The sequence below is a fragment of the Montipora capricornis genome, chromosome 1 (genome assembly GCF_036669925.1).
Source record: "Montipora capricornis isolate CH-2021 chromosome 1, ASM3666992v2, whole genome shotgun sequence".
NCBI classification, from domain to species: domain Eukaryota; kingdom Metazoa; phylum Cnidaria; class Anthozoa; order Scleractinia; family Acroporidae; genus Montipora; species Montipora capricornis.
In genome coordinates this window covers 38,530,667-38,543,166 of record NC_090883.1, presented here as the reverse complement: position 1 = coordinate 38,543,166, position 12,500 = coordinate 38,530,667, and the positions used below count along the sequence as shown (strand labels likewise).

General features: G+C 38.6%; 2 protein-coding genes across 3 annotated transcripts in view; one reads left to right on the top strand and one right to left on the bottom strand.

Annotated features, from left to right (window-relative positions):
• The window catches only part of LOC138042371 (uncharacterized), a 3,352-nt gene extending 3,178 nt beyond the window's left edge, over positions 1 to 174 (top strand). The window contains exon 3 of the mRNA XM_068888236.1: positions 1 to 174. This exon is cut by the window's left edge and continues 453 nt beyond it. Coding sequence (XP_068744337.1) covers positions 1 to 174 — 174 coding nt within the window.
• The window catches only part of LOC138042357 (ankyrin repeat and LEM domain-containing protein 2-like), an 18,892-nt gene that overhangs the window by 1,009 nt on the left and 5,383 nt on the right, over positions 1 to 12,500 (bottom strand). Inside the window, exons 3-8 of one of the 2 annotated variants that reach the window (XM_068888218.1) lie at positions 5,636 to 5,702; positions 5,271 to 5,479; positions 4,589 to 4,698; positions 3,042 to 4,136; positions 2,481 to 2,612; positions 1 to 1,564 (exon numbers count right to left, since the gene is read on the bottom strand). The exon at positions 1 to 1,564 is cut by the window's left edge and continues 1,009 nt beyond it. In XM_068888218.1, coding sequence (XP_068744319.1) covers positions 1,498 to 1,564; positions 2,481 to 2,612; positions 3,042 to 4,136; positions 4,589 to 4,698; positions 5,271 to 5,479; positions 5,636 to 5,702 — 1,680 coding nt within the window. In that variant the 3' untranslated portion in view covers positions 1 to 1,497. The remainder of the gene's footprint in view (positions 1,565 to 2,480; positions 2,613 to 3,041; positions 4,137 to 4,588; positions 4,699 to 5,270; positions 5,480 to 5,635; positions 5,703 to 12,500) is intronic. The other variant, XM_068888226.1, reaches the window with a different exon arrangement.

The window sequence follows — 12,500 nt, the reverse complement described above, 5'->3', positions numbered from 1 at the left end:
GGTAGATTCAGAATAAAGAATCCATGCAAACTACTGCATATAGTCCACTATCACTGCAGCAGAATAAAAAATACAAAAGAAAGACTTTTTCATGGACAACGAATTGATCACTATTTCAATATCACAACTTTGAAACAAGGAAAAGTTGTTAACGCACCATTCTCTGATCTGTAATGTGCACAGTTCTCAATTTTCAAACAACAATAGACTATATGAAATACATGATAAAGAAACTAGAAGATTTCCAAATATTCGACTCAGACAATCATTGCCCCTTCAAAACTTTTCTTCTAAATGTCATAAAATGAACGGCTTTATGAAACGAGAAACTGGTGGTTCAAACCAGTTTCAACAATTTCGAGGGAATGTCTTATTACAAAGATTACCTCTACAACACTATTTAACGTAACGCCAATGTCATGGTACCATATGAAACACTAACAATTGACATCTTTAGCTTAACGTTTTGTTTTCCCATTTCAGACCACGTGATGTTCCCAAGGGAATTTTCCTTTTGTTTTTTCATAAGTTATGCATACATATGCACGTGCATTAGTCGACATTTGAAAGAAACTGTTCCCTAGAGTAACATCACGTGGTCTGAAATGGGAAAACAAAACGTACAAGCTAAAGAGGTCCATTGCATCATCATTAATGTGACGTAATAGGTTATCATGGCAACAGGAGACCCGTCTCAAGACACTCTAGACTAGGCACGCTGTGATAAAACTCTGCAAAGTTCACAAGTTCTCCGGACGGTGGATTTAGAGTTACCTTAACATTTTCCAACCGTGAAGGTGGGCGTATACTCCTTGTCCTCCACGAGTCGGTCGGCTACATTGGTAAAATGGTAGTAGGTCTTTCAAAGCTCAGCTTGTGAATGTGTTGTTTCAATTGATTAGAAAACTTACTTTCAATGGAGATAAGTGTTCACGACCGGCTTTAGAATATTGCATACGCAAGATCAATGAAATAACTTCTTGAAATGACGAGAAAACTATTTTTTTCTGTCTACGTGAAGACGTTACCGGGACAAACACTAACAAACCATATAATGACATCCTTTGCTTTTTTTGTGACTTTGGACTCGCGTTTGTAAGTTAGGAACCTTTATTGATATTAGGTGACATTAAGAGCGTACCGGGGTGAATTGGTTAGCAATGTCTAGATTCCCCCACTCAAAAACTGTGTCCCCTTTAATTACCTACGCATTCATCAGCTGACCAGAAGCAAACAGGCCACGCAAAATGATGAGGCCTGGTAAAGTGCAAGAAGGATTTCAGCCCAGAGAATCCGAACACTAATGAAGCACCCCAACATCCAGATCACATCAGGTCCCTAGTATCTGTCATATTTCTATCTTTCATGGAATGCAGTGGAAACAATTTCAACTGCCGGTTATTCGCATATCAAACCAAAGTAAAACCCAAGGTGAATGCAAATATTAAAGACACAAACTTCATTAGCTTCCAAGATGAGACCCATCAAGGAGCATTGTTAGCAGCTCCACATCAGAGACTTGTTTCTTGTGACGTTACACCTTGGCGATCCAGGGCTTGGCCAGCTGAAAGAAAAAAACGCATGCCTGATAAGAACCGTTCCTGTGGAATACAGAGAATGACAGGTTGACAGGATGTCTCGCAGCAAGTCGTATTTGGCTCAAGGACGAAACAATTTTTGAAAAGCTCTGGGTCCCTTGGGACGAGAGGAGAAGACACGCCTGACAAATATAATTTTTACAATGGAGGCCAATAATCTCTGCATAAAAATTGAGAAAATCATTATTTGTTTACATTAGGTAAGAAATGTTAACCCTTCCCACAGCCCTTTGTGAAAACCTGTAACCTTCTTATATTCCTTGTACATGAGGCGCTTGAGTAAGATGCAGCATCGACAAGGATGTCGTGGGATGTTTTTCCACTGAGCTTCATTATGCAGAAGATTTGAGCCATGACTCTGAATGACTAACAAATTCTCGGGTTTGTCTCTACTTTTTTACCCTAATTGCCATCCACTTTGTCTAAAAGGAAGAGGAGATGGATGACAGTTCACACTGGTTGGGCGACCACGTTTTTACTGCAACTTGAAATAAAACAATTTCAACATGGAACGAAATTTCCACTTTTTCATTTACTGTGAGTGAGCACACAATTTTGTAACTTTTTACAGGGCCGTTTCTACCCCAATTCACTGCATATACACCTACACAAACAAGCACCACCTCAAGAAGCTAAATGATCAAAGCGCCTTCAATCACCAGCTGCTGAGCTCATCTCTTAGCCTCCCTCCTAACCCTTAAACCCTGAAGGGGTGCCACATTCACAGATAAAATCATCACACCTAGCCACGCAAAAATCTTCAAGTATCACACTAATGGTGTAAAGCATACACTCTTGAGCCACATACAACCAGATGCTCACAAACAAGCTGATTGCCCATTCCTAGTCTTCACCCGTCTCTGATTAGCACATGTTACTTACCTTTTTTGCTTTTCCTCAGAAAATGACATGATCAGCCTCTTCCACTTGGAAATGTTGGGGAATTTCTCAGAATCCACTTTTGTTTTACCAATGGCAATAAGCACATCCAGATCAAGCTTGGTAGGTTGTGAGCTAAGGATAGAACAAACACAAAAGTGACAGAGCAGGGATGGTGTAGTGGTGAGAGCACTCGCCTCCCAACCATGTGGCTTGGGTTCGATTCCCAGACTTGGCGTCAAATGTGGGTTGAGTTTGTTGGTTCTCTACTCTGCTCCTAGAGGTTTTTTTTCTGGGTACTCCAGTTTTCCCCTCTTCACAAAAACCAATCTATAATTTGATACAAGTTGACTTGATTTGATTTCTGTACAAGGTTCCCAATTAGTGACACAGCACTAAATACACTTGACACTTAAACAAAGTTTATTATTATTTGCATTACAAAAGGGAATAAATTTGAAATGCCACACACCCGATCCTGGTAAGCTTTGTTGGAAAAAAAGTGCACCTTGCAGATTGAAAAAACCTAAAACATAAGTTGCAAGGAAAAAGGTGTGAACCTACCCTTGGATAAAAATGCTGATATCTTCATTTCCTGTACTAAGAACATGGCTGTAGCTCTGACACTTGATACGTCTCAAGTTCCTATTCACAGGCACTTTAAATTCATGAACTTCAACATCACTTGAATGTTCGTGACATTGATTTGAAGGCATTGCATCAGTTTCTAACAGGTTATCAAATACCTCATCATCCTTCCATTCCCACAGAGGACAATCCAAAGTCAGTGATGATGACATTGACGATGATGATGATGATAAGGAGGAGATTTCATTTGCAAAGTTTAGCAAGGGATTGTCGCTGGCAGTAATTACATTTTCTTCAATTAACTTACTACTAGCATGAGTATCCATTTCCATTGGTGCATTAGCAGAGAACTTCTCATCTTCAGTTTCTGGTAAGAGGAAGGACAGTTTCTTTTGACAAGGCAAGCCAACAGAACCATCCTCAACACCTCTTTCATCCTTAAAGTCAATGTCACAAGTCAGCAAATCATGTCTTTTTTGACCTCCAGTCAAAGACATACTCAACAATTCCTCAGATCTATCTTGCTCCTTGGTAAGAGAAAGTTCATCAAAATTCTCTGTCAATTTCTCAACTAGATCAGTTACACAAGATACTGGTAACTTCATTAAAGGTGAAGTATTATCCCGTGACACATTTTCTTTGGTCCCACATTGCCTTGAATTCTGAAGCATGATTTCAGACTTTCCTTCAATAGTTGCATTTTCTGATTCCACTGAATTTGAGAACAAAGTTTTGCGCATTGTCAAATAGTGACTGTCTCTAAGACCAATTCCACCATTCTCAGCATATTGATTATTCACTTTTGTCCTTTCTGTTTCTTGTGATATTTCATTGTCACCTAAAATCACACTGCTCTGTCTTGATTCTGGAGTTCTTAGAATGCCACTGGTACTTTTTGGTACTCTGACTCTCTTGGGTGTGACTGATAATCTGTTGAACATAAGTCTTTCTTTTTTCTTTCCCAGATAATCTTCCAGTTTCTCCATTCCTTGTAACTTTGACAAGTCAGCATAGCCACCAAGAAAACTCCAGTACTCTGTCCATGGAATGCGCCCATTGTGGGCAAGCTGCCTTAAGGAAGAAATCAATGCCATGGAAAACAGTATAATAATATTATTATTTTATATAAGATATTTTTGCACATTAGTGTTCCAAATAACACCATAATTATTATTATTATTATTATTATTATTATTATTATTATTATTAATTTTGACTGAATGATTTTACTCTCAATCACAACATTTGTGCCTTGATAGAAGAATTGATAACTATACTACCCATTACAGATAAACACCACTGCTTTCCATAAAAGAGAGAAGTGTAAAAGGCAGAGCTATGTTACGTTCATTCCACATCACACTTGCAGTAACTTCTAAACTGGCACATTTAATAACTTAAATTTTGCAGCTTTTAGGGTAATTAAATCCTATGATGTCTTGCTAGCATAATTTCACCAAAACGGCATGTTTTCTTGAACCACAGATGTTTGAGATGGTTTAAATCTGAACATACTGAAATACCTTCCAATCCTCTCAATGCCACGACTATCATCCTTTCTCTTTATGTAAATGTAACTTTTACGATGTTCCATTTTGGGTGGGGTCTTCCATGAATGATAGAATTCTTCAGCCTACAAGATGGTTTCATTCATAGCATGACATAATATACCATAATATTAATAATGTTAACAAAAAGAAAATGGGGTGTATACTGATTTTCCAAGGCATTCGAACCATTTCATTTTTGTAGAAAAACAGTTCCTTGTTTGTAACCAAAAGCTATTGAGTTACCAAACCTCTTTTGTCAAGTAAAGACAACGACAGGCTTCAGTTTGTTTTGAGTTTTATTGTAATTCTTCAATTTCTTAGTTCAATGATAAACCTTGGTTACAATAATCATTCCCACTTGGAATGCCTATCACAGCCAATAATAATTTTTTTCAATGTTTCTCTATTTGTTTTACTGTACTTATTGCCAAGTAATGTAAAGTTTAATGCATTCATTGTCTATTAATCACTCACTGAAAAACTGCATTAACCCTTTGACGTCCAAACCGGCCCATACCGGCCAGACTTAGGGTTAGGCTTAGGGATAAGGTTATAAGAGTCAATGGGTTAAAGTTGAAGTTTAAAAAATATTTCAACAACTACCAAATCCTTTGATTCTCCAAGTTTTCAGAGTGATGAAATTAAACACAGTTACCTTTGATGGAGACATTGGCCCTGCATAGGCTCTGACCGTGACTGGTGGCTCACCAGGGCTGTTCCTCTCTTTCAGATTATCCAGTGGGCTTCCTAGTGATCCGCTTTCCCTGTTATTCTTTTCATCTGTAACTTCTGGTGACCAAGGTTCTCCTATCCAAGGAGGGGTGGAGTTGTCAAGTGAACCCAGGAGAGGGACAAAGCAGTTGTCTGTAGAGTCACATTTTCAACACATGCTTATACCTTTCTGCAGATTAAAAATATGGCCCATTCTAAAGAGCACTTAGTTTAAAGGCTGCTACACTAATGCACACCTCTGTGATGCTTAACTTAGTTTAAATATTTCCATTTTTCTGCTTTTCTTACCTTCTAGGTAGCTCTGTATTTTACTCTTTTTATCAGAACATGCAGCGTTGCACCTAGAACAGATCACCTAGGAAAAGAAATATCAAAGTTCTGAGAAACTGTAAAACCAAAACACAAGCTGTTACAACACCATACTACTAGCGCAATAATAATATCGTAAACACCCGTAGATAAGCCACACCCTTTTCCCAAAAATCATCGCTAGAAATTGGTGGTGTGGCTTATCTGCGGGAACATTTGAAAAAGGCTGCTGTGTTGAATGAAGAAATTCCTGTGAACAAATACCAGAAAAATTATCATATGTCAAAGTTGGTTGAAACAATGTCCATTATAAGAAAGAAGTAAAATCGTTCTCTGGTAAAAAGTTTTGAAAAAACTATGAGCTTTCGACAGACTGAACTGCTGCCTTCAACGGATAAAAATGTGTGAAGCCTAAAAGCGAAAGAAATTTAAATATAACGAAAAATTCGCATAAATTAAAGGATAAAAGCATGTAGTAGAAAGAATGTTAAAAATGCTAAGAAAATTAGTGTTGAGACACTCCTGAGACACTCCTGCATCAACACTCCTGCATCGAGCTTTGAATCTCCCCAACACACAAGTTGGAAAGACCCGTGAAACTGCTCGTGTTTGCGCCGCTTTACACTCCAACGGCTATCCCAAAAAAATCGCTGCTGATGTTATAAGAAAGAAAGCGAGGCCTCCACCACCTACACCTACTCCAGAAGAGTTGGTTAGTATGTTCTTTAAATGGGCTGAGCCAACAAACCGACGCAACTTTGCAGTCCTTCCCTACATCAAAGGCATCACGGAACCTCTCACAAGAATCCTCAAGGAACACGACATCCAAGTCACCAGCAGACCAGTTAAAACTTTACAACAGCATTTCCCTATCCCTAAGTTTCGACCTGCCGAAGACGACCAGTGCAATGTCATCTATAAAATTCCATGCGCATCTTGCCCGTGGAGCTACATTGGCGAAACTAAAAGATCCTTTACTACTAGGAGAAAGGAACATATGAGGAACTTGAAGCATTGTACTAAAGGCTCAAATGTCGCAAAACACGCGTGGACTTTTAATCATGATTTTGACTTTAACAATTCTAAAATCATTGACAAAGCAAACAACCGGAGTAGAAAGACATTGGAGTCATGGCACATGGCAAAAACTGTTGGGGCAGACAATAATTCGTGCCCGCTCCCAAGACAATATCACATTCTCTTAAAGAAACACTAATTTTCTTAGCATTTTTAACATTCTTTCTACTACATGCTTTTATCCTTTAATTTATGCGAATTTTTCGTTATATTTAAATTTCTTTCGCTTTTAGGCTTCACACATTTTTATCCGTTGAAGGCAGCAGTTCAGTCTGTCGAAAGCTCGTAGTTTTTTCAAAACTTTTTACCAGAGAACGATTTTACTTCTTTCTTAGCATGAATCCTGGTAACGGATCTTCAATATTTTTAAATGTCCATTATGTTAAAGTGCTAAAAATGTGGGTAAGACTTTGAAGTATTTTCCGTTTCAATGTTAATAGAATAGTGAGTTTACGTTCGATGAACAAAGGATGAGGAAGACTCCTAAAGATCAGACTTTGGATTTCTTTTGATTTCTTTCAAAAAACTTTTTCCCCAAAATTTGAGCTGCTAAATTCAGGGTGCGGCTTTATCTGCGGGTGTTTATGGTAATATTATTTTTATAAAAGTGACGACACATTTGAAATTAAAGACATGTTTCGGTCGTGCAACGACCATCTTCAGTTGAAAGTAGAATTAATTTGAAGTTACATTTGAATTTATAATATGCTAAACAAAGATAAATAACAACGTGAAATAAATTGGGAATCTAACGAAATAGCCAAAGGTAACAAAAAAAGAGTGTACAATGGAACATGTTGATTAGAACGAGAGAGTTAAATTAACGTGATATAATTGCTTATTTAAAGAAGGTTGCTCCCAGGAAATATGTAAGGCCTCTTTTATCTTGACCTGGAATTTTGTGGTCGCACGGTCTATAACTTCAAAACATTCCGCAAAGCAGGAGTTACGGCATGCCTCGGATTGTTGAAGGTGTTTAAAGATATGTGAGGTCCTGTCCCTGTTTAAGTGTTCGCGAATGCGTGTCGAGAGGTGTCGGCTGGTTTCGCCGACATAGCAAGAATTACAGCTTGCACAGGTAAACTTGTAGACAACATTCGAACAGAGTTCAACAGGCGCAGGGTCCTTCACACTAAACATGTTACGGATCTTGAAGGAAGAAAAGGCTAGCTTAACATCAAGATTGTTACAATAACGTTTAAGTAATTTACGTAATCTGTTTTGTGCTACAATAGAGAAGGGCCCAACATAAGGTAATTTGAAAAAATGTGTAGGATTAGAGGGAGGACTAGTAGGTGTGTTCGAAAGGGTCTGAGTTTTTGTAATATACTGCTTAATGACTCTCTCAACGATATGACTGGGGAAAAGGTTTTTACGTAAGATTAATAACAATTTCTTGATATCCTCATGGAAGCCTATCCATGTGTTGTTGATCTTATACGTTCTGTCAACTAGAGTCCTGATTAAGCCAAGTTTGTAAGAGAATGGGGTAAAACTAAAATAATTAGTTAATAGACCGGTGAACGTTTTCTTACGATAGACCCTGGTAATAGGAGAAAGAGGTTGACTGTTGTCAATCAGAACATCCAAAAAGGGGATTTTTTTATCCATCTCTTTTTCCATGGTGAAACGTATATTGGGATGTCTATCGTTGATGTAGTCAAAAAACAAAGTAGCGTCATGTTCAGTGTCAAATAGACAAAAAGTATCGTCAACATACCGTCGATAAAGTAAAATACTGGAGGCCTTGTAGTTTTCCAACCAGATCCTTTCATGGTGACCCATGAAAAGATTAGCCAACACCGGGGCAAGGGGAGAGCCCATTGCCACCCCATCAATTTGATCAAAAAACGAACCCTTAAACAGGAAATGTGTTTGAGCAGTGGCAAAATTAAAAAGATTTCTGAGTTCAGTTTTAGTTAGCTGGAGATCAGGGTTGCCCTTGGAGATGTAGTCAACTGCCAGGTTGACACACTCCTCCAAGGGTATGTTTGTAAACAAACTTTCGACATCAAAGGAAACCATGAACTTTCCCGATAAAGGCAATTCATTGATTTCACGAACAAAAGTAAAAGTGTCTAAAGCACAATATTCAGATGGGATATGAGGTTCCAAAAGAATGCATAAATACTTAGCCAGCTCATAGTTGTATGTTCCAATTGAAGAAACTATAGGACGGAACGGAGGAGTTGAGTTCGGCTCACGGGCCTTATGCATCTTGGGGAGGCCGTAGATTCTAGCAGGTTGAGAGCCAGAGGGATAGATTTTGTCATAAACACAGCAATCCAAATGGCCATTCTTTAGAAGCTTCCTGAGGTAACGTTGTAGCCTACCTTCTCTTGACAAGGTGGGGTCTTCCGTGATAGGTCTAAATTTGGAAGTGTCATTGATGATCTTGAGAATACCATTGTCATATGCAATTCTGTCCAGGACCACAACACCATTTCCCTTGTCCGGTTTTAAAATCACGATGTTTTGTATCTTCTTCAAGTCCTTCAAAATTCCAGGTCAAGATAAAAGAGGCCTTACATATTTCCTGGGAGCAACCTTCTTTAAATAAGCAATTATATCACGTTAATTTAACTCTCTCGTTCTAATCAACATGTTCCATTGTACACTCTTTTTTTGTTACCTTTGGCTATTTTGTTAGATTCCCAATTTATTTCACGTTGTTATTTATCTTTGTTTAGCATATTATAAATTCAAATGTAACTTCAAATTAATTCTACTTTCAACTGAAGATGGTCGTTGCACGACCGAAACATGTCTTTAATTTCAAATGTGTCGTCACTTTTATAAAAATTGTTGTTAGTCTGCTTCTTTCCAGATCTTTTGGAAATTTAATCCACGACATAGCAGCTAAATATCCTGGTGGTACCATCATCACAGATCTCCGAAAGTTAGAAAAGGCCTCGATTAAAGCCCGCAAAGCGGAGTTAGATTTGAATTTTTTACGTAACTGTCAGACCTTCAACGTATTCCCTAAATTCCTTTGCTTCCAGTTACCGAACGTTTCCCGACAGGATGTTATCAGCATCAGGAAACATCTCCTCAAAAGTGCCATCACAAAACGAACCAAAGAGTACCGAAGGCTTCTCCATGCACGGGATAAGCTATCAACTCAGATCCGCGATGTCCTTAGTAGCATCGACTTATACATTCTTCAGAAAGCGATAAACCGAAATGTTCATCAAGCAGAAGCTAAAGTTATCGAGACCCACACCAGAAAACTTGAAAAACTCACGAGGAACGCTGTTCTTCCCTTTACAGCAAACGAGACGGTCACCAACATTTCATCTTGCTGTCTCACATCGGAACATCTTGACATGCTAAAGTTCGGTTTGACACACTCCATATGTCCACCTAGTATTAGCAAAACTGATGTCTTCACTTGCTTTGAACTCATACATCGCACTATGGCAAAGAAACTCATTAATAAACAACACGATGCCAAACTGGTGGCTGACCTTTCTCATCTTGCACACTCCTACGTATCTGCACATTGACCAACGACTGCCGATCGTAAGAAATACCGAATCTTGAAGGACTTGAAGAAGATACAAAACATCGTGATTTTAAAACCGGACAAGGGAAATGGTGTTGTGGTCCTGGACAGAATTGCATATGACAATGGTATTCTCAAGATCATCAATGACACTTCCAAATTTAGACCTATCACGGAAGACCCCACCTTGTCAAGAGAAGGTAGGCTACAACGTTACCTCAGGAAGCTTCTAAAGAATGGCCATTTGGATCGCTGTGTTTATGACAAAATCTATCCCTCTGGCTCTCAACCTGCTAGAATCTACGGCCTCCCCAAGATGCATAAGGCCCGTGAGCCGAACTCAACTCCTCCGTTCCGTCCTATAGTTTCTTCAATTGGAACATACAACTATGAGCTGGCTAAGTATTTATGCATTCTTTTGGAACCTCATATCCCATCTGAATATTGTGCTTTAGACACTTTTACTTTTGTTCGTGAAATCAATGAATTGCCTTTATCGGGAAAGTTCATGGTTTCCTTTGATGTCGAAAGTTTGTTTACAAACATACCCTTGGAGGAGTGTGTCAACCTGGCAGTTGACTACATCTCCAAGGGCAACCCTGATCTCCAGCTAACTAAAACTGAACTCAGAAATCTTTTTAATTTTGCCACTGCTCAAACACATTTCCTGTTTAAGGGTTCGTTTTTTGATCAAATTGATGGGGTGGCAATGGGCTCTCCCCTTGCCCCGGTGTTGGCTAATCTTTTCATGGGTCACCATGAAAGGATCTGGTTGGAAAACTACAAGGCCTCCAGTATTTTACTTTATCGACGGTATGTTGACGATACTTTTTGTCTATTTGACACTGAACATGACGCTACTTTGTTTTTTGACTACATCAACGATAGACATCCCAATATACGTTTCACCATGGAAAAAGAGATGGATAAAAAAATCCCCTTTTTGGATGTTCTGATTGACAACAGTCAACCTCTTTCTCCTATTACCAGGGTCTATCGTAAGAAAACGTTCACCGGTCTATTAACTAATTATTTTAGTTTTACCCCATTCTCTTACAAACTTGGCTTAATCAGGACTCTAGTTGACAGAACGTATAAGATCAACAACACATGGATAGGCTTCCATGAGGATATCAAGAAATTGTTATTAATCTTACGTAAAAACCTTTTCCCCAGTCATATCGTTGAGAGAGTCATTAAGCAGTATATTACAAAAACTCAGACCCTTTCGAACACACCTACTAGTCCTCCCTCTAATCCTACACATTTTTTCAAATTACCTTATGTTGGGCCCTTCTCTATTGTAGCACAAAACAGATTACGTAAATTACTTAAACGTTATTGTAACAATCTTGATGTTAAGCTAGCCTTTTCTTCCTTCAAGATCCGTAACATGTTTAGTGTGAAGGACCCTGTGCCTGTTGAACTCTGTTCGAATGTTGTCTACAAGTTTACCTGTGCAAGCTGTAATTCTTGCTATGTCGGCAAAACCAGCCGACACCTCTCGACACGCATTCGCGAACACTTAAACAGGGACAGGACCTCACATATCTTTAAACACCTTCAACAATCCGAGGCATGCCGTAACTCCTGCTCTGCGGAATGTTTTGAAGTTATAGACCGTGCGACCACAAAATTCCAGGTCAAGATAAAAGAGGCCTTACATATTTCCTGGGAGCAACCTTCTTTAAATAAGCAATTATATCACGTTAATTTAACTCTCTCGTTCTAATCAACATGTTCCATTGTACACTCTTTTTTTGTTACCTTTGGCTATTTTGTTAGATTCCCAATTTATTTCACGTTGTTATTTATCTTTGTTTAGCATATTATAAATTCAAATGTAACTTCAAATTAATTCTACTTTCAACTGAAGATGGTCGTTGCACGACCGAAACATGTCTTTAATTTCAAATGTGTCGTCACTTTTATAAAAATTGTTGTTAGTCTGCTTCTTTCCAGATCTTTTGGTAATATTATTGTTATAACTATTAACAATGAGCCATGTATTTTTCCATGGCAGCCAGCCTTTTTATTGATAGCTCGTCCACCCATTTATTCACAGTGTCACCTCACTTGCTTGAACCATTGAAGGCCATCTTGGATGATCACTAAATCCAAGCTGACGAAAGGGGTACATTTGTGCTCAAATATAAAATAGCAACCTTTTCTGTCTCCACAAGATATATATGTTATTCACCGGCCGGGAGGTCCGTATTGGGAAAAACTGTGCCCGAGGTCTTGAGTACGGCCCGAGGCGGC